The sequence below is a fragment of the Arachis stenosperma genome, chromosome 10, assembly GCF_014773155.1.
Source record: "Arachis stenosperma cultivar V10309 chromosome 10, arast.V10309.gnm1.PFL2, whole genome shotgun sequence".
Lineage (NCBI taxonomy): Eukaryota > Viridiplantae > Streptophyta > Magnoliopsida > Fabales > Fabaceae > Arachis > Arachis stenosperma.
Genome location: NC_080386.1, coordinates 66,679,793 through 66,703,886, shown reverse-complemented (window position 1 = coordinate 66,703,886; position 24,094 = coordinate 66,679,793). Strand labels below are relative to the sequence as shown.

The following is a 24,094-nucleotide window of genomic DNA, read 5'->3' as shown; positions in this document are numbered from 1 at the left end:
AAGAAAAATACCGTCAAAAACATTTTTTGTTTGTTTTTTTTTAAATAAATTTTTATAAATTTAAAATTAAAATGCCTAATCTAAGCAATCAAGCAATTGGTAGTTGTTAATCACTATCAATCCCCGGCAACGGCGCCAAAAACTTGGTGCGAAATTTATAACCCACACTTACTAACCGGCAAGTGCACCGGGTCGTACCAAGTAATACCTTACGTGAGTAAGGGTCGATTCCACGAGGATTGATGGATCAAGCAATAATGATTGATTGATTGGCTTAGTCAGGCAAGCAGAAATCAACAATGATTGATTGATTGGCTTAGTCAGGCAAGCAGAAATTGGTTTTGAGATGTTCAAAAGGTTTAAGTGTAAATTCAGAATATCAAAGACAGGCAGATTAATAAGTTGGGAATAAAATATTAGAGAAAACAGTTAAGGTTTCAGAGTTATCTATTTTTCCAGATTTATTTTCTTACTAACTATTTTAATCATGCAAGATTTAATTTCATGGCAAACCATATATGACTAGACCCTAATTCCTTAGACCTTCCTAGTCTCCTCTAAAATTCATTAATTGCCAATTCCTTGGTCAATTAATTCTAATTAGAGGGTGATGATCAATTTCTAGTTTATATGCCAAAAGAATTCTAATTATCCTAAAATAAAGGGATTATATGTCACGTATCCCGTTAAATACAAACAATTAAAATTCAGTATAATATGTTTTCAAGCTGTTGTTCAAATAAAGAGCTTTTCCAAGTTTTACAAGAACTCAATTAGAACATGGTTCATACTTCCGTTCCACCCATATTCATAAATTAAAGAGCGAAAACAATTATTGAAATATAAATCTAAACATGGATTAAATTAGAAAGATTAAACAAATAAATCCATACAAATAGACAGAGCTTCTAACCTTAACAATGAACGATTAGTTGCTCATGGTTCAGAGAAGAAAAATAAGGGTTCTCGTAACAATCTAGTACCTGTCTAAATGTACAGAGTTTCTATTTATTACTAATCCTAATAGGTTTAAAAATAAAAAATTAAAAATAATATCTTTTCCTCAAAGATAAGATTTGAATTTAAATTCGAATTAATTAACAGATTTTCAGTTTATGGGTGGGGACCACTTGATTTGTCCATTCTGCAGCTTCTAATATGTATTTTCTGGGCCGGAAATTGGGTCAAAACAGTCCAGAAATCGTAACCAGCGTCATTTGTATTTTTGCAGATCGCGCATGTGACGCGTCCGCGTCATCCACGCGTTCGCATCATTTGTGCAGATTCCAGTCCACACGTTCGCGTCAGGCACGCGATCGCGTCATTGCGATTTCTCCATTCCGCGCGGTCGCGTGAGCCATGCGTCCGCGTCGGTCTTCGCTGGTCATCTCTTTGGTTTCTTCTTTTTCTCTGCAGAAACTTCATCAAATCCCTCCGAATGCTACCTAAAATAAATAAAATTGCACAAAACTCAAAATAGCATCCATAGTGGCTAAAATATAATTAATTCTTAATTAAACTCAAAAAATTAGATGCAAATTCACTAGGAAAAGATAGACAAGATGCTCACGCATCAACACCCCAGGCCATATGTTTCTCGTCCTACCTCTTTTACCAGAACATCAAAACCACTGAGACCTACTGTAATATGTATCCATTTATTGATTACATCCAGCACGCTTGTATCGGTTTGCACATGTCCAACACTAAAGGAATTGCGCGATTCCGTCAAATTATCACACCCAACTACTTCCCCCCATTGACCTCCTATCATTTTGAAGGTGTCCACTGACCATACATGTAGAGGAACTCCATAGCATTCCAATCACACTCTCCTAGTTTCACTCCTCTCAGCCTCTTCCCATCTCCATACGCTATGGAAGATTTGTAGAAGACTATTCATTTTAAAAGTGTAAGTTTCTTCGGCGCTCAGCACAGAATCAAAAGTCAGTAGGGCTTTATATGCACCCAGCTCTCGTACTTGGATGACTTGAGGTATGTTTATCTCGATCATATCCTTCAAAGAACAAAAATCAATGGCCTTTTTCGTCCCTCCTATTAGACTTCTCTGCAACCAATCGAGATTTTCTTTTGCCACCGTTACCTCGATCTTCTTCTTAGTCCCCCCCTTTATATTGGGATCTTGTTCTTTTTTCGCCTTTCTGAGCTCTAAAGTATTCAACCGCACGTCGCTAGCCTCCTCGCGTTCTGGCTGCCAACCCAACTTATTCTGATCATCTTTTCCTCTCTGAGGTCTCTTCGTGTCTTTCGTACCCGATATCCTTCTGTACTTTGCTTCCCCCACGAATACAACTTTTCCTCTTAACTTCGTACGATTCATTTCCTTTATTGCCTTCAATGCCCCATCCTTCGTAGTATATCGTACGAACGCAAAAATGTATATGTTATCACCTTTTTGTTTGCGTGATAAGTATATGTCATTTATACGTCCACTCTAATTGAACAGCTGAAAAAGTTCTTTCTTTGAGATGTCTTGAGGAAGGTTATCCATAAAGATGGAAAAAGAATCATGCTCCAGCCTTCGATACTCTTCTCGATTCCAAATTTTCGGATCATTGTCATGTTTCCTATTCCTACCCCTTTCTGTGTTTTCCACCCACGCTTTCTATCTCTCTCTCTCTCATCTCTCTCCTTTCTTTTAATTGTTCAACTTAATTAGATTTATTTTAAAAACTGTTTGATTATCTAGTATTTTTAAACTTTTATTGATGTCAAAATTTTTTCAATATTATTTTAATAATCTACTCATTTAAATAAGTAATAAATTTTTGTCCTGATCCTAATGGTTTGAATATAATGTCAAAAGATTATTAGAACTGGACCAATTTTTTATTTTTTGATGACTATACAGAAATAAAACTTGGTTATAATTTTTTTCCATTAAAAAATGATTATATACTATGTATATAATAATTAAATATTTTCAAAATATATGTCAATTATAAAAATTGCTTCAAGTTATGAAGTTAATTTGAAGCAATAAATATTAATTATGCACAAATAATAATAACACAAAATATTATTTATAATTATACTAAACATATGCAAGAAATAAATATTAAATTGATCATTTGTATAAAATATATTAAAATATAAAATATATATTAAAAATAAATTAAACAATATATATTTATTATTAATATATTTATATATTAATATATAATGATTAATTTAATAATTAATTTTTAATATACAAATGTTATTTTATAATTATTTATGCGCTCTCTTTAGGTATCTATGTTATCAAGTTGAATTAATGTAATTTAATTAAATTATATACAATTTCAAAAGAAACACATTATGATATTAGTGGATTAGTGGACATTTAATGTGGTGATTTGAAGGTAAACTACTAACAAGTCTATATGCGACCTAACAAAAGGTGCATGAGCCATTCATTCACTGCCATGGAAATGGTACCCAATGGAGGGAGGGTTGGTCCACACACCACTCTTTCTTTCTCTCTGACAAATCTTAATTTAGGGATTATGGATCGATTACTGTGCTTGCCTGCTTCCTACTCTCTCCCTTTAATCACTCCCTCTCATGCTTTCCTTCCATCATCCTTTTGTCGTCTTTTATTGCCCTCTTTCTCCTCACTCATTTAATAATACAATAAATAATTAATAAATATTTATATAATAAAAGTTAAGGGAAAAATAACATAATAAATAAAAGAAGGGAGGAAGGAAGAAGAAGATAACCATCATCATATTCATAGTTGGAAACGGTTCTCCAATCAAACCCTCGATTTCTGACGTACCCACCCCAATTTGAATCCAGGGATCCCTTTCGGGTAACTTCGATTTCTCTCTCTCTCTCTCTCTCTCTCTGGTTTCATCTTTACCGAATTTTCCTTCGTCAAATCCTATGTTACTCGATTATGCTAATGAATTTTCCCCCTTTTTAGGTTATAGAGATGTATGAATTTGAGTTTTTTCTGTCATTTCTTTAATCCGTTGTGTCGATTATGTGGGTGGAGGAACGCGCTCACCAATTAGGTTTTCATCCCCAATTTCGCTATTTTCTAACCCTGCTCTTCCGGAAGATATAATCGATAAAATTTTCCAATAAGTATTTTTTTAAAATTCATTTTTTATTTGTCTAATTTTAGTTTCGCTGCTGGATTAACCTAAGCTTAATTATTTTTGGTTGTCTTAGAAAGCATGGGAATTTAGGATTTGGGTGTTGTAAAGTTCCACTCAGTTTCATGATGGTCTTCGATTTTCACCTGGTTACTGTGAGGCTCATGTAGTGTCTTAGCTTTTCGGTGCCTTACCTCTTAGGATGCAAACATTGACCATTGCATACTGCACTCTTTGGTATAGCTGAGAAAGAAGGGGAGTAGAAGCTTTGCATTGAGACATCATTGCAAAATTTTAAAACTGTTCGTGGTTTTCTCCTAACACCTAAGCTTTAGTGTTTGTAGTCAGCACAAGGTAAAATTGCCTGTGTTCATTTCTCAACTTAACAAATGATTAGTATATTTTTCTAGTGAATCTCTCTTATAATTACAAGCTTCTGTCTAATGTGCTTGCATTAAGATTTATTTGTTATCAGAGCTTTGGCATTATGCTAATATAGTTGTAGATTATGTGATGTTGACACTGGAGGTTTCACCCTCCAGGAGATCCTTTTCTCCTCCCCATACCAGTTGTTTTTACCTCTTAAATGACAGAAAAATAAATATAAGTTGTCAGGAAAGTTTTCAGCGCATAGTAATAAAATACTATTGCATTCTTATATCTTAACCTATAAAAGAGTTTGTTTTTTTTTTTTTTTCTTTATTGATATCCATTGTACTGAAATGCATAATATTGGTCCCATTATATTTTTGTGTGTTTTACCTCATTCTAATCATTGGTTGAATAAATCTAAATTTTGACCGGGTCTGTGATAAAGCATGCTATGCTCTACAGTTTCATAACCAAAGTTCCCTTTATGCCACTTTATGCAGCTCTGTTGTAGCTTATGAGAACCTAATATATGTTTTCTGGTGATCAATTTAGGTGTAATAGCTTGATTCTGATGCAAGGTCAAAGAAGGACAACTGGATCATTCCCTGCTATTGTTGGTATGATGCAAGGGCCTAACTCGAGCGGCACTGATATGAATCATCAGTCTTCCTTGAATCATGTGCAAAGTACCGTAGATTTCCGGTTGTCAGATTATAGAGGGTCCACTGGCGAGACTGCTTGTTTACGAGCTACTGGTCCTAACGTACAGAGTTTTAGTGGCTGGAATACTGGTGAACCGAGTTCTAGACTGAATCTGATCAACCAAGTCAATGATGAAGGTCTAAAATCTGAACATGGTCCATCTTCATCATGTAGTGCTACTGCCGAGGATGGTCTCAGAACAGAGGAAAGGTCATTTGAATCAAATAATATGATTTTTCCAGTTAGTTCAAATACTAATCTACATGGAAATCATTCTAGAATTCAGCCTTCTTTTTTGCGAGGATCCAGCTCCAGTCATATAACCCAGAATGGTAATCTAGATATGGAGCACACAGCACAAGCTGCTAACCGTGGGAAAGGCATAGCAGCAAGTAGCAGTGTGAATCACAATGATAGTGGTGGATATGATAGAGAGCAAACAGCATTCAGCAGTGCTTCATATAATCGTCATACTGGAACTTCATCCGAAAACCCTGGATTCATGACTTGGGGAAATAGTGGCAGTTCAAGTTCCGCTTTAGTTAATTGGGGTTCTTCCTGCAAGAGAAAGGCCCTTGAAGGTAGTTCTGGTCAACTGTGTACTGGAGGAAGCTCAAACTCTCTTTTACAATCCGAAAATGGATGTTGGCCCACTAATCCTGTTGATCTTAATGTTTCAAGCAGTTTAAATGTTTCAATGCCCTTAGAGGATGTTCCTGTCACTCTTCCTCCATTACAGCTGAACTTGAGAAGTGAAGTGAGCCAAGGAGCAACTGATGCATTTCCCTTAATAAATGTCCCAGAAAATGTGGAAAGGCCTCTCAGAAACTTTGATAGGAGAATGGCCCATGTACAGCATCAGGAATCTATACCTCTCAATTTACCATCAACAGTGAGTTCTAGGCATCATAATCATTCTTCTCCCCATCAAATACCTGGCTCCCACTCATTTAATGATTCTTTGGAATTGAGGTTAACGCCTGGAGTAAATGCTGCTAATTCTGGTGCTCCTCAGAACCAGTCACCTCCCCTTAACATGCCTCCTTTTCCTTGGAATAGAGCTTCTAACCCTAGAGGGGCTAGATCTTCAACTTCTCATAACTCTGTAGAAAGAGTCGTACAGGAAGATTTTAATATAAGAATTTTTCCAAGAGAGAGTTCTGGGCACCCGACGAATGTACCTGCACCCACAGTACATGAAACAACACCATGGCGTACATCCTCTGCTAATGCAAACAATTCTGGAGGTGTACCTACTACATCTTGGATGGGATCTAGTTCAAACATCGTTCCATTACCTAATCCCAGCTGGATTGTTAACCCTGAAGTCCCTACAGATAATCTGCAAAGATTGTCAGAGTTCAGTCCTTGGTCTCTTTTTCCATCAATTAGCTCAGCATCCAGTGTTCAGAATGGTCATTCTGCTCCATCCTCTTCAGGATCTTCTTCTATTACTCAGGGGTCCCGCAACAATCAACCATATCTAAGAGCAGCATTGTTGATGGAAAGGAGGGGTGGCGATGTACTCTCTACTCCGCGAGCATTAACCGTTGACAATGAGGGAAGACGCCGACTAATATCTGAGGTATAATCTTGGCTTCATATTCCTTTTTATGGAATATTTTGCACTATTATTTCTAGGCTACACCATGATGCAGGTATGCTGGAATTCCCATAAAAGTTTATTCATTTAGCCATGAATTAAGAATTTACACCTTAGGAATATGCATTCGTTTATACGCAGTTCGAATTTTCAAGATTCGTACCATTGTGTAAAAATATTTATGGTCTTGTTGACTTGATGTTATCATCTAATTATGTATGCAGTTCTTTCTCATCTTTTCATTTTCTTTCAGTATTCTTGTCTTGTCAACAGGATTGCTTAGCTGTTTTAGCCAACTAACAGTCATCTTGATGCAACCATCAGTCTAACTGACCTAATTTAATTGTTCTCTGTGCCAGATTCGCCAAGTCTTGATTGCAATGCGGAGGGGTGATAACTTAAGGGCTGAGGTTCTAAATTTATTGCATAAGCATATCTCTTGATCATATGTTGTGTTGTGAAATCCATCTTGGAAATTTTATCTGCTTTGGTTGATCACCCTTAATGATATATCAATGTCCCTACTTCTCCTTCATCTTATGGATATCTAAGAAGGAAATGCTATGTTACATGTGGATTTTGGACTATATGTGAACAATTATCACCAAGCATACCCTATCATTGAATCTAGATGAATAAATGCTTAAAAAAAAGAAAAAAAAAGTATGTTACATTTGGATTTTGGACTGTATGTGAGCAATTATCACCAAGCATACCCTATCATTGAATGTAGATAAGAAATGCTTAAAAAAGAAAAAAAAAAGAAAAATTACAGGCTACACCTTCCATGTTTACTTTATTTTGTTGTTGATTCTCTTGCATGCATTTTTGTGCCTATAGTCAAGTTACAAGACAAACATTTGCTTTTGATTTTTGAAGCAAGAACAAGCTGAATTGGTAACTTGCTTTGCGGCAGCTGCCATATTCTTGTGGACCTCGTATTACTCTATTGAAAATGCTAACTTAAGGACGTTCTCCTTTGCCACTTGTGAAATGTCAGGATTATATGCTTTTTGACCCTTTCATATATCATGGGATGGCTGAACTGCATGACAGGCACAGAGAAATGCGCCTTGATGTTGATAACATGTCTTATGAGGTAAAAAACAAATGATTGTTATTCCTCTACATTGGCAATGTTTCTGCGATTTCTTCTGACTTAAAGTCGAACTGCAGGAATTGTTGGCATTGGAGGAGCGAATTGGAGATGTCAGCACTGGATTGAGCGAGGATGTCATTTTGAAGTCGATGAAACAGCAAATATACATGTCTGTTATGGCGGAGTCTTCTACAGATCTTGAGCCTTGTTGTATCTGTCAGGTAAGAGTTATAGTCTCAGCTAATTAAGGTGCAATTGCAAGTTCGGAAGGAAACAGCTCAATGAGGAAAAGGGAGTCTGTCTTACTCTTGAAGCCCTTTTCTTCTTCTATCTTTTCCTCCAAGACCCAAACTCCCCAACACACCCTTAAAGTAAAGAGGGGATTCTTCTTATAACATTTGTTATTGTTCTCCAATGTTCTGCAGGAGGATTATACTGAAGGAGAGAATGTTGGCTCGCTAGATTGTGGACATGAATTTCACAGTAATTGCATCAAGCAATGGCTAATGCAGAAGAACCTTTGCCCCATTTGCAAAACAACAGGCTTAGCTACATGATAGGGGGAGCCTCTATGGCTCTATCATGTGAGCCTGGAAGGAAATTTCCCTATTGTGTCTAAGTTTGATCTTTATATGGCTCTATCTATGACTTGTTTACCGTCATGAACTTCCTCTTCCTTATGAGGACTTGACCTCTCCTTTGTCATCGTTTGGGAGAGGGAAAAAAAAAGAAGAAAAAAAGACAAGAAAAATAGTAATCAAGAAACATTGGTGGGTGACTTATAATAGTTTCGTTTATACTGTCGTAATGGATTATTTTCATGTCATTTATGATAGCAACAAGCACTTGAATTTTATTTAATTTCAACATAAATTTAAGACTGGTGGCTGCCAAGAGTATTATTATTAAGTGATTAGTGATTGCCTTTAGTTGCTTGCAAAATATTTGTTACAATACCTGGTAATTCTATTCTGTTAGTTTCACCTAATGCTTGTTTGAACTGACTCAATGGAGATTAGTTACGAAGTGAGGAGCTAGTACTTTTGGATTAATCTTTTCAATTGTGTGTAGGTCTTTACCAAAATGCTCTAAAGTTGATTTGTTTTTCACTTTTTCGCTGTCTCTTTGGGTCAAGACCTCTTCATTTTAAGATTTTATAGCTATCTTTATTTTCAAAGATCCTTAATTTTATTATAGTTTAATACTTTAGTGGATAAGTGCTTTAGAAAGTTATCGTAGAGGAAAAATTAAAAAAAAAGTTTTCAACATATACGTTCTGTAAAATCTTTTAACATTTTTCCGTTCTCTGTGATCTTACTAAGTTTTTTCTTATTTAGTGTTTGTAAAATGTTAAATTATTTCGTTACTCTATGCAGTTTTACTAAATTTATAATTAGGTATTTATAATTTAAAAATTTTTAATTAGGTGTTTATATTATTTTGAATTTTGTAATTAGATTTTTATTAGCAAAACAAAAAAAGCTAGAATTAAATCCCAAAATTTGAAAGTATTCTCAATATTAGAATATTTTGTTAACCATGTCGTTTTCGGCTTGACAAGAAGTTAATTACAAACTGAGACTTAATTGAAAGTTTTTAATTTAAAAATTTTAATTACAAATTTAATGAAACATTAAGAATTGAATGAGCAATTTAACTTTTATAAAAATATTGATTATATTACTATGAAAATGTTTTATTATTCTATCATAATATGCTTAATTATTTGTGTGTGAAATATTTGATTACTCTAAGTATTTATTATTTTATTAAAAAATATATAAAATAATATGTATAAATACATAAATATGTGGGGATTAATTTTGTGGTTTGTGGAGCATTTTCATTCATCAAAAGTATTATCATAGAATTCATTAATTAGGTATATGTATCTTAGGTAATAATATTGGAATTTAATTTTGATGCCATTATCAAAGTAAAATAGTTTAATACATGTTGTATCTAGTTGTATATTATCACGTTAGAAAAAATAACTATTTTTTCTATTAATTACGTGAATAGTCATCTAAAAGATCAAATGTGATTCAACGATTGTGTAAACTATCTGGTTCTAATTAAAAATCGGACCACACTAACAGGGAATCGGAAGCCTTTGTGGTTCGGTGCAACGAGAAAAATATTTATTCTAGAAATCGCTTTAGAACCGTCATGAAACCACTCATTCAAAAAGTTTAAACTAATACAAAAAAACAACATGAATGGTTATGTCTCTAATAAGAACCACTGAACTGGCCTGGAACTAGTTGGTCAGACCGAACCGAGAACCAATCAATTTTCATAAAACAACACCGTTTTGGGTTGTGTTAAAAAAAATCTTAAAGCAGTCTCATTCTGATTTTCCTCTACGCAGTCTGATTTTTACCTCTGTTCAGTTCAATAGTTCAGAGCTTCTCTCGAAAGAAACTCTAGCAAACTAGCCTCCACCGCTGACATGGCTGTTATTCTCACTGTTGTTGTCCGTCGCGCTCAGAATCTGTCGTCTTTGTCTGGCCATCGTGCTCCAAACCCTCTCCTCATTCATCAATTGCTAGCTTCTTCCTCATGCTCGTCGTGCTCCAACCCCTCCACCGTCCAGTCTACCATAGCCTCCAACCACTTTGCTCACTCGGCAGCTTCTTTGTGTCGCGTCGCAACACCAATTTAGTTGTCGTTGCCCGTCCTCCGCAATATTAGATTATAATATAGATGACATTTTACTGTTTATATTAGACTATAATATGTTGTAGTGCGTTTATTTATATTTTATTATAAAACAGTTATTTTGGTTGAATCACAGTTAAACTAATTAAACAATGAACCAGTAGCTAGAGGGTTCGATAATCAGTCTAATTTTTGAATTTTTGATAAAATATTTTAGACGGTTCGTACATCAAAATTAAACTCAATGATATTATGTTTATGCATTTTTAACTTGGTTCTTATTCTATAATAATAATAATAATAATAATAATAATAATAATAATAATAATAATAATAATAATTTTTTTTTTTTCCCAAAGATAAGAGATTCAAATCTATCACCTCTTAAATAAATATAAAAAGACTATGTCATTTGAGATATAAATTTTTCGCAACAATTATTATTTTCAAACTGGTTTTTGTTGCATGTGATGTTATACAATATAGTATACTGTGGTGGTCATTTATGTCTTTGTTAATCATCAGCGCAGCCTCCAAGAATATAAAATTAAAACATAGTTGAAACAAATATATAAAATTGAAAGAAATTTGGCACTGAATTCAATGGTCTCATAACGTTTGGACCATTAAATGATCCCATAATAAAACATGTTTTTAAGTTTTTTTAATAATGGTTAAATAGTCCTTATTTAATTTTAATTACAAATTAGTCCTTTATATATTATTTAATTGTAAAATCTATTTTTTATGTTATAAATTATTATTTTATTATTCATTTATCATGTTTATTGAGAATCAAAAACTAAAACAATAACAAATTAGATATTCTATTAATCGTAATAAATATTTTGCAATCTTAATCGATCATAATTTTATCATTAATCCAGTTACATACGTATTGGGTTGGAAAAGTCATGTTTGTTAGAAATTCAATCGATTAGATGCACAAACCAATCGATTGAAACTCAAGCTTCCCAAACTTCAATCGATTGGAATTGATACACAATCGATTGAATTTTGCAAGGAATGTGGGGTTTTTCTTATTCAATCGATTGGTCTCGATTGAAATTATCAAAACAATATGAGATTAGTTAATTCAATCGATTGATTCCGTTATTCTTTCAGTAAATTCATCTCCAAAATCTTATTTGGATTCATATTATTCACCCATCATATCTTAGTCACATGGTTGGTTAATGTCATTATCTTCATGGTATTGCTCATACATCTCAGTGTCCGTGAATATACTTGACATCTTAAAAATTTACTAATGAAAAAAATTTTCAGTACACTACGTCCGATAACGCTAAAATTATTTTTACTTTTGTAAAAGATCTTTTAAAAAAATATCATTTAAAAAAATATCATTTTTCAAAACCCTATTTCTCAACTTTAATTTTCTAAATATGATTTTTTTTTAATTTAGAGCGAGTTAGCCGTACTCTATACTTTTATAGAGTTTGCCTGACCCCCGAACTCTATAATTTGTATAGAGTTCGCCTAACCCCAGCGAACTTCACTCGAATTTTTTTCAAAACCAACGAAATTCAAATTTATTTTTAAGCCATTATCGTCTACAAGAGTACATAGGAGTACACAAAAATACACATACAACAAGCATGACTTTTTCAACATTAATGACAACCATTATCATCGTCTCTAGAAATACAAGGATACATGAGAATAAGCCATATTTAACAAGGATTTTTTTCTCATTATAAATTAAAAAAAAAAACTATTATGTTTAAGTTAGCCTTTTTGTTTAGAATTTGAAGTGAAGTTTGTCGAGGTTAGGCGAACTCTATAAAAATTATAGTGCGGCGAACTTGCTTTGCATAAAAAAAACTCGTATTTGGAGAATTAAAGTTAAAAATGGGGTTTTACCAAGGGAGTTTGATAAACCACTAATTTATAGTTTATATTGTGTTTAATTGTGTGGTTTTGTCGTGATCCTTACCCACTTATTCATCAATTTAGCATGCATTTAGATTTCCTTCCTGATTTTATTACATGTTTGAAAATTGCTTCCTAGAGACTTTAATTATTTAATTTCAATTCTCCTTTATTCCATTCGATGCCGTAATCTGTGTGTCGAGTATTTCAGGTTTCATAGGGTATGAATGAGACGGAGATTGGAGAGGAAGCTAGCAAAAATGGAAGGAACACAAGAATTTGAGGAGATAACCAGCGAAAAGTGATGCGGTCGCATGGCTCATGCGACCGCGCGAAGGAGCGCAAATCGCAGTGACGCAGCCACATGGCTTGCGCGGCCGCGCGGATTGAAAAGCACAAGCAACGCGGTAGCGTGGACGACGCGAACGCGTGAAGAGGAAAAGCGCCAGCGACGCGTCCGCATGGATGACGCGATCGTGTGACATGCGCAATCTGCATAAACTGCAGAATCTGAAACCAGCGACTTTGGCCCAGTTTTCGGCCCGGAACAGCAGACTAGAGTCAGAGAATATGCAGAAACAAGAGACAATTCATTGAGTAGTTTTAGATCCAGTTTTTTTCACTCTCTTAGATTTTTCTCTCTAGTTTTTAGAATTTTAATTTTCAATTGGTCTTAGCATCAAAACATCAAGAAGAGAGAGTTCCAACCTGGAGATTTTGTTCTCCTTTACAAATCTTGACTGAGGCTCATGCCCGGTAAGTTGAGATCAAAATGGGAAGGTCCATACAGAATAGAGAAGGCTGAACCGTACGGAGTTTATCACCTAAGCCATCCTTCAAGTTCTGAACTTATTAAAGTTAATGGACACCGCCTGAAGCTATACTATGGTGAGAAGGTGCAGAAAAGCAAGGAACTTGAGATCTTCCGCCTGGAAGATCCCTACATAGCAACAGATTGAGCAAGTGGAGCGTCCAACTTACGGACGTTAAAGCAAAGTGCTTGGTGGGAGACGACCCACCGCGGTATGATCGTTCTTTTCTTCACTTTTAGTTTTTCTTCTTTAAATAACTCTTCTCTTTATTAGTGCTTTCGTGCTCTTTCAATTACATGTCTTTATCTTTCTTAAATAATAATAATATATATATATATTTTTCGCCGCGCGACGCGATCGCACAAGCGACGCGTCCGCGTGGCAGGAGGAGTACAGAAAAATAAAACTGAACAGAAAGTTACGCAGGAGCAGCGCTGGAATCGTGCCCAAAGCACAATTTACTCCACGCGACCGCGTCGCTTGGAAATCATGGCCTCCCACGCGACCGCGTGCCCTGCATTTTCGACGTAAAAGGGTGCACAATGCTATATTGTGCGAGAGTGGTGCTGGATCGGTGCTGGAAGCACAATCCTTCTCACGCGACCGCGTCGCCGACGCGGCCGCGTCACATACTTTCTGATGCACAGTCACGCGATCGCGTCACGTTAATTTGGCAATTGAATTATATTGAACAGAGAGTTGTGCTGGAGCGAGGCTGCACTCGGGCCAGCAGCACAACGTAGGTCACGCGACCGCGTGACCGACGCGATCGCATCCCCCTTCCTGGCGCGCATCTACGCGAACGCGTGCCGTCCGCGGCCGCGTCGTATGCGCCGCACAGCTTAACCCAGTAAGCCACACTATCTTATCTTTTTCTCCTCCAAACCCTACTTTTTCTTTTCCCCCCTTCTTCCTTCTTTCTCCCTTTCCCCTTCTACCTCACCTTTCACTCTCTTTCTCTCTCACCACCATTAACAAGGTTTTACCTTCTTCTTCCTTTTTCTCTTTTCTATCATTCTTATTATATTATTTATATATATTATTATTTTCTTTTTCTTTTCAAATTTTTATTTTTCTTTCTTCTTCTTTTTCCTTTTACATGGTGTTAGAAACCTTTTGAGTCATCATTCCTCATTATACGCTTGTGGATTATTGCAAATTGTTTGACAATTATTTTTCTCTTATTTAAGGGATTGCATGCATGTTCAATTTCACACTTTTTATATCTTGTTTACCATGCATGCCATGTGTTTGTGAAAAAGCCCATATAGTACCATGCACTTTTCTACATTACTTTACTATACTCTGCAATGCTTGCTTTTCACAAATTCCCTTTCATATTTTATTAATTCAATTTAATTGTCAATACAAATGTGATAGTTGGTTTGTTACAAATGGTAACCTAACTTGGACATTGAATGTTTGATATATGCTACTCATGCCCTTGCCTGCATGCCAATAACCTCTTGCATTCCATTGTCCTCCATGCACTTGCTATATTTCCTTTGATGAGCTTTTCACATGTAATCCGGACTATGTGTTCATGCCATTTATCTTTATTGTGCATTGACTATCACTTACACTACCCTCTTCCTTGCTCTCTCTCTTTGAAATTTATTTTCTTTCTCTTCCCTTCTTTCAGGATGGCCACCAAGAGAGGAAAAGAGAAAGCTACTTCCAAACCACCAGCAAGAAGAGGAACTAAAAGAGCATTAGTGGCAGAGCCTTCTTCAACCGTAGTCAAACCCTCAACAAAAAGAGTTAAGAGGATAATAAAGGTTGACGACAAAGAGAAAGCCTTTCTAGCAAAGGACAGTGCGCGATTTCCCAATCGCTACTGTGAGCAGATGTTCCCTATCCTAGCAGAAAGGAACTATAACAATGAATACCTTCTCATCCTCCCGCCCAATATTGCCACCTTTGTTGAGCCGCAAATTGAGCGAAGACAATGGGGTTTCCTACGGAGACAGCCAAGGCAGGTCAATCTTTCTTGGGTAGTTGAGTTCTACTCCAACTTCTACATACCGACCCTGCAGTCTGTTTATGTCCGACAGAAGCAAGTCCCCATTACAGAAGAGGCCATTCAGCAAGTTCTGAGTCTTCCCCCTATTCCAACAGGAATGGACGCTTTTCAAGAAGCCACCCTTCAGCGCCAGCGATACCAATTTGACTGGGACTCTGTTCTAAGAGTCATTGCTTTACCTGGTAGCCGTTGGATCTACGGATACCACCGCAACCGCCCTAAGAGAATCTTGGCTTCCGCACTTACTTTGGAGGCTCGCGTATGGGCACAGATCATGTCCCATTACGTCTTCCCGAGCACTCATGAGTCCTCTTTCACTGCGGACATGGCTGTTCTACTATAGTGCATCCTTACAGACCAACCTCTGGATCTTTCAAGACACATCCGGCATGCTATGGAGCATGTACAAATCGCGGGTAACTTACCTTTCCCCGCCTTGGTCTCAACTCTTGTCTCAGCAGCCGGAGTCTCCTGCAGAGCTGGGGACACCAAAGCCATGCTTCCACGGGATGATCAATATGTCCCTAACGGGAAATACCTCAGACTTTCAGCAGCCACTACAAGCCAGCCTCCTGAGCCGGTTGAAGATATTCCTTCTTCAACACCACAAGTATCTACCACTGAGAAATTGCTCCAGCAAATACTTGAAAAGTTGGATCGGCATGAACAGAAAGCACAGATGAGAGAGCGCCGTAACGAGCACCGATTCAAACACCTCAAGGAGCTACTCAAGGGACACTACAGAGACTCAGACACCCCGGACTCCATTTCTTTTACCAGCACCGGGAGCCATGATGATCCCAACTGTGGAGATACTGCTACCATCCCACCCCTGTTCCTGACAGACGGCACCGAGGACGGTGCAAAGCCTTAAGTGTGGGGAAGTCGGTCAGTACCTGACTTCCGGAGGTAAATTCTCTTCTCTGACACCAATAATTAGGATATTTTAGTTAGATTTTTCTTTCTTTTATAGAATAGAATAAATTGCATAGGTTAGGATAGTTGCATGCATATTCTACTTGATTGAAAAGATAATAAGTTTCTTTTAAAAATCTATCTTTGGAACAAAATTTCACTAATTCTTCAAAATTTTCATGATAAATCTGCTTGAGTTGTATTTGGAACATGATGTTTGAGCTAAAGAACACACAACCTGTGAAAGATTTGAGCCTTTATGTATGGTTACATTATTTAACCATAATTATTTTATTCTTGTGTGTTTACTTCTCTATGATTGTAATCTATATTTTGTTTTATCTTATATGTCCAATATTTATTATATTTACATGCTTGCACATGATTGAGGCCATTATTTGTTTAAACTCACTTATCCAAATCAAGCCTACCATTTTCAATTACCCTTGTTAACCACTTTGAGCTTTTAAAACCCCATTTGTTCTATATTTTACCACATTACCAACCTTAAGCTGAAAAACAAATTGTATATCCCAAATTGAATCTTTGGTTAGCTTAAGATAGAATTGTGTGTGCTAGTTAAGTATGGGAAATTATGGGAACAAAAGTTGTTAAGGGAATGTGTCATGAAAATTTAAAGGAAATTTGGATACCCACTCATGTAAAAATATAAGAATGAAAAATCTATGTGCATTGATAATCTTTATTTATTAAAAAAAAATCAATCAATAAATAAGGGGACAAAATTACCCCAATGTTAAATTCAGGATCCAAAGATCAATGCACATATGATAGAATTAAAATACAAGATTAAAACATGAGTATGGGTTGAAAAAGGGAATCATGGGTAGCTAGGCATGAATTTAAAAGTATATAGAATATATGTACATTAGGTGAGAGCTTAGGTTAATTAAAGATTCAATTTATAAAGCTCACTTAGTCATATATATATCCTTACCTGCACCTTAGCCCCATTACAACCCTGGAAAGACCTCATGATGTTTGCATTAGTATATTAACTGTTGTTGATTGGTTAGGAGAAAAACAAAAGTTAGAAAGCATGACTAGAGAAGAATAGAGTGATTACCCTATACACTAGAGATTAGAGCATACATACTTTATCAGTGAGGGTTCAATGCTTGAATTTTCATGTTTTCGGCCTTCATAAGCTATCTTCTTGCACTTTTATCGGTTTTATTATATGATGATAGAATTAGTGGAATTTGATTTGTAATTATTTTGAAGAGCTTATTTACTTTTGATCAAGTGGACAATAATCATATAGTTGCATTTATTTATATATGTAGGATTGCATTGCATTTCATGAGTTTCTGCATGTTCATACTTATTTCCTTGTCTCCTTCAATTTAGCATGAGGACATGCTAATGTTTAAGTGTGGGGAGGTTGATAAACCACTAATTTATAGTTTATATTGTGTTTAATTGTGTGGTTTTGTCGTGATCCTTACCCACTTATTCATCAATTTAGCATGCATTTAGATTTCCTTCCTGATTTTATTACATGTTTGAAAATTGCTTCCTAGAGACTTTAATTATTTAATTTCAATTCTCTTTTATTCCATTCGATACCGTAATCTGTGTGTCGAGTGTTTCAGGCTTCATAGGGTATGAATGAGACGGAGATTGGAGAGGAAGCTAGCAAAAATGGAAGGAACACAAGAATTTGAGGAGATAACCAGCGAAAAGTGACGCGGTGGCATGGCTCACGCGACCGCGCGAAGGAGTGCAAATCGTAGTGACGCGGCCGCATGGCTTGCGCGGCCGCGCGGATTGAAAAGCACAAGCAACACGGTAGCGTGGACGACGCGAACGCGTGAAGAGGAAAAGCGCCAGCAACGCGTCCGCATGGATGACGCGATCGCGTGACATGCGCGATCTGCATAAACTGCAGAATCTGAAACCAGCGACTTTGGCCCAGTTTTCGGCCCAGTTTTCGGCCCGGAACAGCAGACTAGAGTCAGAGAATATGCAGAAACAAGAGACAATTCATTGAGTAGTTTTAGATCCAGTTTTTTTCACTCTCTTAGGTTTTTCTCTCTAGTTTTTAGAATTTTAATTTTCAATTGGTCTTAGCATTGGAACATCAAGAAGAGTCATTTCCTTATCAAGACTTCATCATTCTAGTTTGTTCTCTTAACTTGGTTTTATTCTTCTATATTCTTTGTTATGTTCAATTTTGTCATTCAGATATTTTTATGATTAATTAATGCAAGGATTATTTCTTTTTAATTTAATTTCCATTCCAATAATCATGTCTTCTTTTAATTCTCTTTCATATGCCATGAATTTTTTATTTACAATGAGTGAGTAGTTTCGATACTTGATGGGAGTTGATTAAAAGGAACTCTTGAGTTGGAAGGATTGGAAGAAAAATTTGTAATTGGGTTGAATGTTGGATTGCTATCCTGTCACCGACGCCAATCCCTTTAAACTAAGTGGATTGCAACTTGTGAACAGATCTGGCATTTTCACTTGTTTGACTTTCTCTTACCTAGTAAAGGATAACCAAACGGAACAACTATTAATTATAAATTAATCTTACAATCACACCATCAATGATAGAGATTCTAACCAATCAATTCCCAGTCAAGGCCTTTTATTTTTATTATTTAAAATTCCTCAATTTAATTCCCAATTTACTTAGCTCAACTCTTTTTGGAATATCTGATTAATAAAACAGCACACTTTTCTGCAACTCGTTGGGAGACGACCTGGGACTTAAAACTCCCAGTAATTTTAATTTAAACTTTCACTGACATATTTCTAAATTGATAGGAAAATTTTCGGTGAGTTAAGAACTATACTTGCAATGTAAACATTTTAATAAATTTTTAATTCACCAGCTTCTGCACTCCGTCATAGTTACAGAACCAATCGATTGAATAAGAAAAAACTCCACATGTCTTGCAAAATTCAATCCATTGTGTATCAATTCCAATCAATTGAATTTCTAATAAACACGATTTTTTTAACCCAATACGTATGTAATTGGATCAATGATAAAATTATGATCGATTAAGATTGCAAAATATTTATTACGATTAATAAAAAATCTAATTCGTTATTATTTTTGTTTTTTATTATTAATAAACATGATAGATGAATGATAAGATAATGATTTATAAAATAAAAAATAGATTTTATAATAAAATAATATATAAGGGATTAATTTATAATTAAAATTAAATAAGAACTATTTTACAATTATTAAAAAATTTAAAAAAATATGTTTTGTTATGAGACCATTTAACGATCCTTTCCCAAGAAATTTAGTCATTAAACAAACAAAGCATCACCAATAAACATTGTAAATTCGTAATTCAAACAGCAAAATAAATTTTGAAAAGAATTTAAATAATGGTTAGATTTACTCTAAGTCCTAATTAGGTGACAATATAATTGGAAGATAAGTTTTAACTTTTAACCGAAAAACATTTCACATGTGAAAGTAATTTGGCACGGGATTCGGTGGTCCAGAACGTTTGGACCATTAAATAGTCCCATAACAAAACATATTTTTTAAATTTTTTAATAACTGCTAAATAGTCATTTTTTAATTTTAATTATAAATTAACCCTATATATTTTTTTAATTTATAAAAACTATTTTTTATTTTATAAATAATTATTTTATCATAAATCTATCATGTTTATTAACAATTAAGAACAAAAACAAAAACGAATTAAATCTTCTATTGATCCTAATAAATTTTTTTGCCATTTCAATCGATTAAAAATTATATTTGATCCGTGACGTTTGTGATGAACCATAAAATCGTGTTTGATTGAAAACCAATCGATTGGTTGTGATATCCAATCGATTGAATTCATGAAAATAATATGGATATGCCAAATTCAATCGATTGAAGTGTGCTACCCAATCGATTGAAATGTGTATTAGCAACTTGAGGTCTCACTATTCAATCGATTGGTTATGTTACCCAATCGATTGAATTTTGCACGTGACTTCCAATTCAATCGATTGGTATGAGAATTCAATCGATTGGAAAGTGATGTAAATGTGTTTTTTCACCATTCAATCGATTGATAATATAATCCAATCGATTGAATTCATGAAAACAATATGGATTTGCCAAATTCAATCGATTGAAGTGTGATACCCAATCGATTGAAATGTGTACTACGCCTATTTCAATTTTGTTATCGTTTTTAGAAATTATCTTGTTATTCATCTATCTTATCTTTAAAATTCTATCTTCAATTTTTACTATTTTATTTTGATTTAGATACTCTAATTTTTATCTTTTTCTTAATATTAACATTATAAATTGATGAATAATCTATCACTAATTATTCAATCCCACCATTAAAATCGTGTATCATTTTCTTTGATTATAAAAAATAGATCCTTTTGAGCATTAGTCTTAGCTTATCATTTATCATATTTGAATTAAATAAAAATTCAAAAATAATATTTATTTGGACAGAAAGGATCGCGTCATCGCGGTGAGAAATAGTTTAGGAGATAAGGTATCGAATAAGAAATTTATATACTTTCAAATAAATCTATATGGTTACTTCTGTATTACACAACAGATGAATCGAAGTAAGAATATAATTTTAATTTTTATTAGAAATGTATGTAGCTAAATTTTTTATAATCAAAGAAAATGATACACAATTTTAATTGTGGGATTGAATAATTGGTGATAGATTATTCACCAATTTATAATGTTAATATTAAGAAAAAGATAAGATTAGAGTATCTAATCAAAATAAAATCGCAAAAATTGAAGATAAAATTTTAAAGATAAGATAGATGAATAACAAGATAATTTCTAAAAACAATAACAAGATTAAAATAGGCATAGTACACATTTCAATCGATTGGGTAGCACACTTCAATTGATTGAATTTGGCAAATCCATATTGTTTTCATGAAATGCAAAAAAAAAAAAACACATTTACATCACTTCCCAATCGATTGAATTCTCATACCAATGATTGAATTGGAAGTCACGTGAAAAATTCAATCGATTGGGTAACATAACCAATCGATTGAATAGTGAGACTTCAAGTTGCTAATACACATTTCAATCAATTGGTAGCACACTTCAATCGATTGAATTTGGCATATCCATATTGTTTTCATGAATTTAATCGATTGGTTTTCAATCAAACACGATTTTATGGTTCATCACGAACGTCACGGATCAAATATAATTTTTAATCGATTGGAATGGTCAAAAAATTTATTAGGATCAATGGAAGATTTAATTCGTTATTGTTTTTGTTCCTGATTGTTAATAAACATAATAGATTTATGATAAAATAATTATTTATAAAATAAACAATAGCTTTTATAATTAAATAAAATATATGGAGTTAATTTGTAATTAAAATAAAAAAAATGACTATTTAACAATTATTAAAAAAACTTAAAAAACATCTCATTTAATGGTCCAAACATTCTGAGACCACCGAATCCGGTGCCATAAGTATATATTTTTCCCTTTTAATTAACCAACTATCAAGTCCTTATCCCATGTATTCTTTTATTTTTACTTTTTTCATTTGATCCCGTATTTTCAGAAAATTGGAAATTCTGTATTATACATTATTGTGTCAAGGTGTATGTTATATATTTTTAAAATTTAATTTTAATGTATTATCATAATAAAAATATTTTATATATATATTTAATTATATAATATTAAATAAAAAATAATTATTTTTTATATTAATTATATATATAATTATTTTAAAAAACAGATGTTATTGAATGTCGATATTCATAATAATATTTTATGATAATGCAAGTATTTTTCAAATTTTATACTATAATAACAGTAGAAATGAGAGAGATTCTGTTATTCTTTATCGAGTACGAAATTTTTACTCCAAATTCTAATGGCTCATTTATTTTTAGTTTTAATTATTTTGTTAGTCTCTATAGTTTTATCAAATATTTAGTTAGGTTTTTATACATTTTTTTAATTAAATTTTTATATTGCTTTAATTTTGTAATTAAATCTTTTCTAGTATAAAAAGTATTAGAGTTAACTGAATATTTCTTCGCAAATTAAAGGTATTTATAATTAAAAATTTAATTAAATTTTTGACAGCATATATTTTAGTAAAAACATTATGTTAATTTTAATATGAAAAGAACATAATTACAAAATTAAAAATAGTATAGAGATCTAATTAAAAGAAAAAAATATAAAAACCTAATTAAAAATTTGGTAAAATTATAAGAATCAATCGAATAATTAAACCTTATTTTTATTTATTATTATCTTCTCTTTTTCAAGAATCGATAAAAATATTATAAAATTTTAATTTGACAATCATTCGTATGACGTTTTAAACACTTTTTCAATAAATAAATAATAACTATGAAAAAGGCTAATTTTTTTTACATTGATTAAATATATGTGCAATACATTGTTATTGGAAGATTAGATATTTTTTTTTATATAGTGTTTTATTCAAATTGGACGGTCCGATTTGTTTGATGAAAAAAATAAACTACAAATCGGAGGGTCCGATTTGCTTGAAGAAAAAAATAAACCCCAAATCAAAAGGTCCGATTTGTATTTTTTATTTTTTTATTTGTTAAAATAAAAATCAAACGGTCCGATTTTAACATTAATTTTTTTATTTTCAAAATCACAAGTCGGATTGTCCGATTAGTTTTGTTTTATTTTGTTTTTTTTTTTTAAATCAAAACGGACCCTCCGATTAGAATTTTTATTTTTTTAATTTTTTTCTGAACTCAAAATGGATCTTCTTATTTCTACTAAAACACTATTGACACCACATGTATGAAAAGCATCCCTCTTTTCTATAGTATCACTCAATCCTCTCTTCCATGTCAAAAATAAAAAGCGCTATAAAAAATATCTCATTAATAATCAATAATTAAATAATAACTAATGTATGTTCCCGTGTCCTACACGGGATAATACATAAAATTATATAAAATTTTTTATTAAAATTTAAATAAAAAATATACATAGTAATTATTATTATAAATATTTTACAACTTAAAAATATTAAAAATAATTAATATTTATTTTAGTCAATTTAAATTTATTAAATGGTCATCTCATTTGCCCACTTAAGCAAGTATTTAGAGTTTGAATCTCGCCTTGTGTGTATCACAATCCATTAGTTAGCGACAAACCCTTAATAAATAGAGCATCAATATGTAGTGAATTAATTCTCGACTTGCCAAGTTAGGAAATTCATAAAAAAAAATTGTATTTGTCTTTAAAATAGATTAATTTTTCATTAATAGAAATACTTATGAATTTTTGTCTTTGTTGAAATTTACTTGGAACAATTTTATCTATTGCTATCGTATTCATTCTTGAAATCAAAACAATATGATCAACATTATTACTTGTTAAAACTTTACATTTTATGAAATAATTTTTAAATTTTCAAATTCATAAACTTATGTCATTACAAAAGTTATTAGATCAATTAATATTCTTTTGTAATATGGTGTATTGAAACACCATCGTTGAGTATTAGTTAGTATGAAAAGAAACCGATAACATCTTTTGTTATTCAATATATAATTTATTCTATTGAAAAATAAATTAATATGGTAATGAGGACTCAGGGGAGCGTGAGAAACCCACTTTCCATCCCTCATTCCTATTTAAAAAAATGTCCCCATTCTTTCTCCGTCATTGCAAGTTCCTGTTTAATTACCCCTTAGAGAACGTAGATCTCTTCGGGTATCTACGAATATTCTTTGAAAACTTTTAAAAAAATTAACACAAAAATACATAATATAATAAATCATAAAATAATCAATTCAATATAATTCAACACATTTTATAACATATTCGTTATGAAAAATAACATTTCAAAAGGAGAAAACATAAAAAAATAATCCAACATAATAACATAA

At 33.2% G+C, this 24,094-nt stretch overlaps 1 protein-coding gene across 1 annotated transcript; it reads left to right on the top strand.

Annotated features, from left to right (window-relative positions):
• The first annotated feature begins 3,469 nt into the window (after positions 1–3,469).
• LOC130954940 (E3 ubiquitin-protein ligase MBR2) lies at positions 3,470–8,934 on the top strand. The gene is made up of 6 exons (XM_057881708.1): positions 3,470–3,817; positions 5,031–6,765; positions 7,143–7,193; positions 7,784–7,882; positions 7,960–8,103; positions 8,308–8,934. The coding sequence occupies exons 2-6, from the start codon at positions 5,050–5,052 to the stop codon at positions 8,437–8,439; spliced, it is 2,142 nt and encodes a 713-aa protein (XP_057737691.1). The 5' UTR covers positions 3,470–3,817; positions 5,031–5,049; the 3' UTR covers positions 8,440–8,934.
• The last annotated feature ends 15,160 nt before the right edge of the window (positions 8,935–24,094 follow it).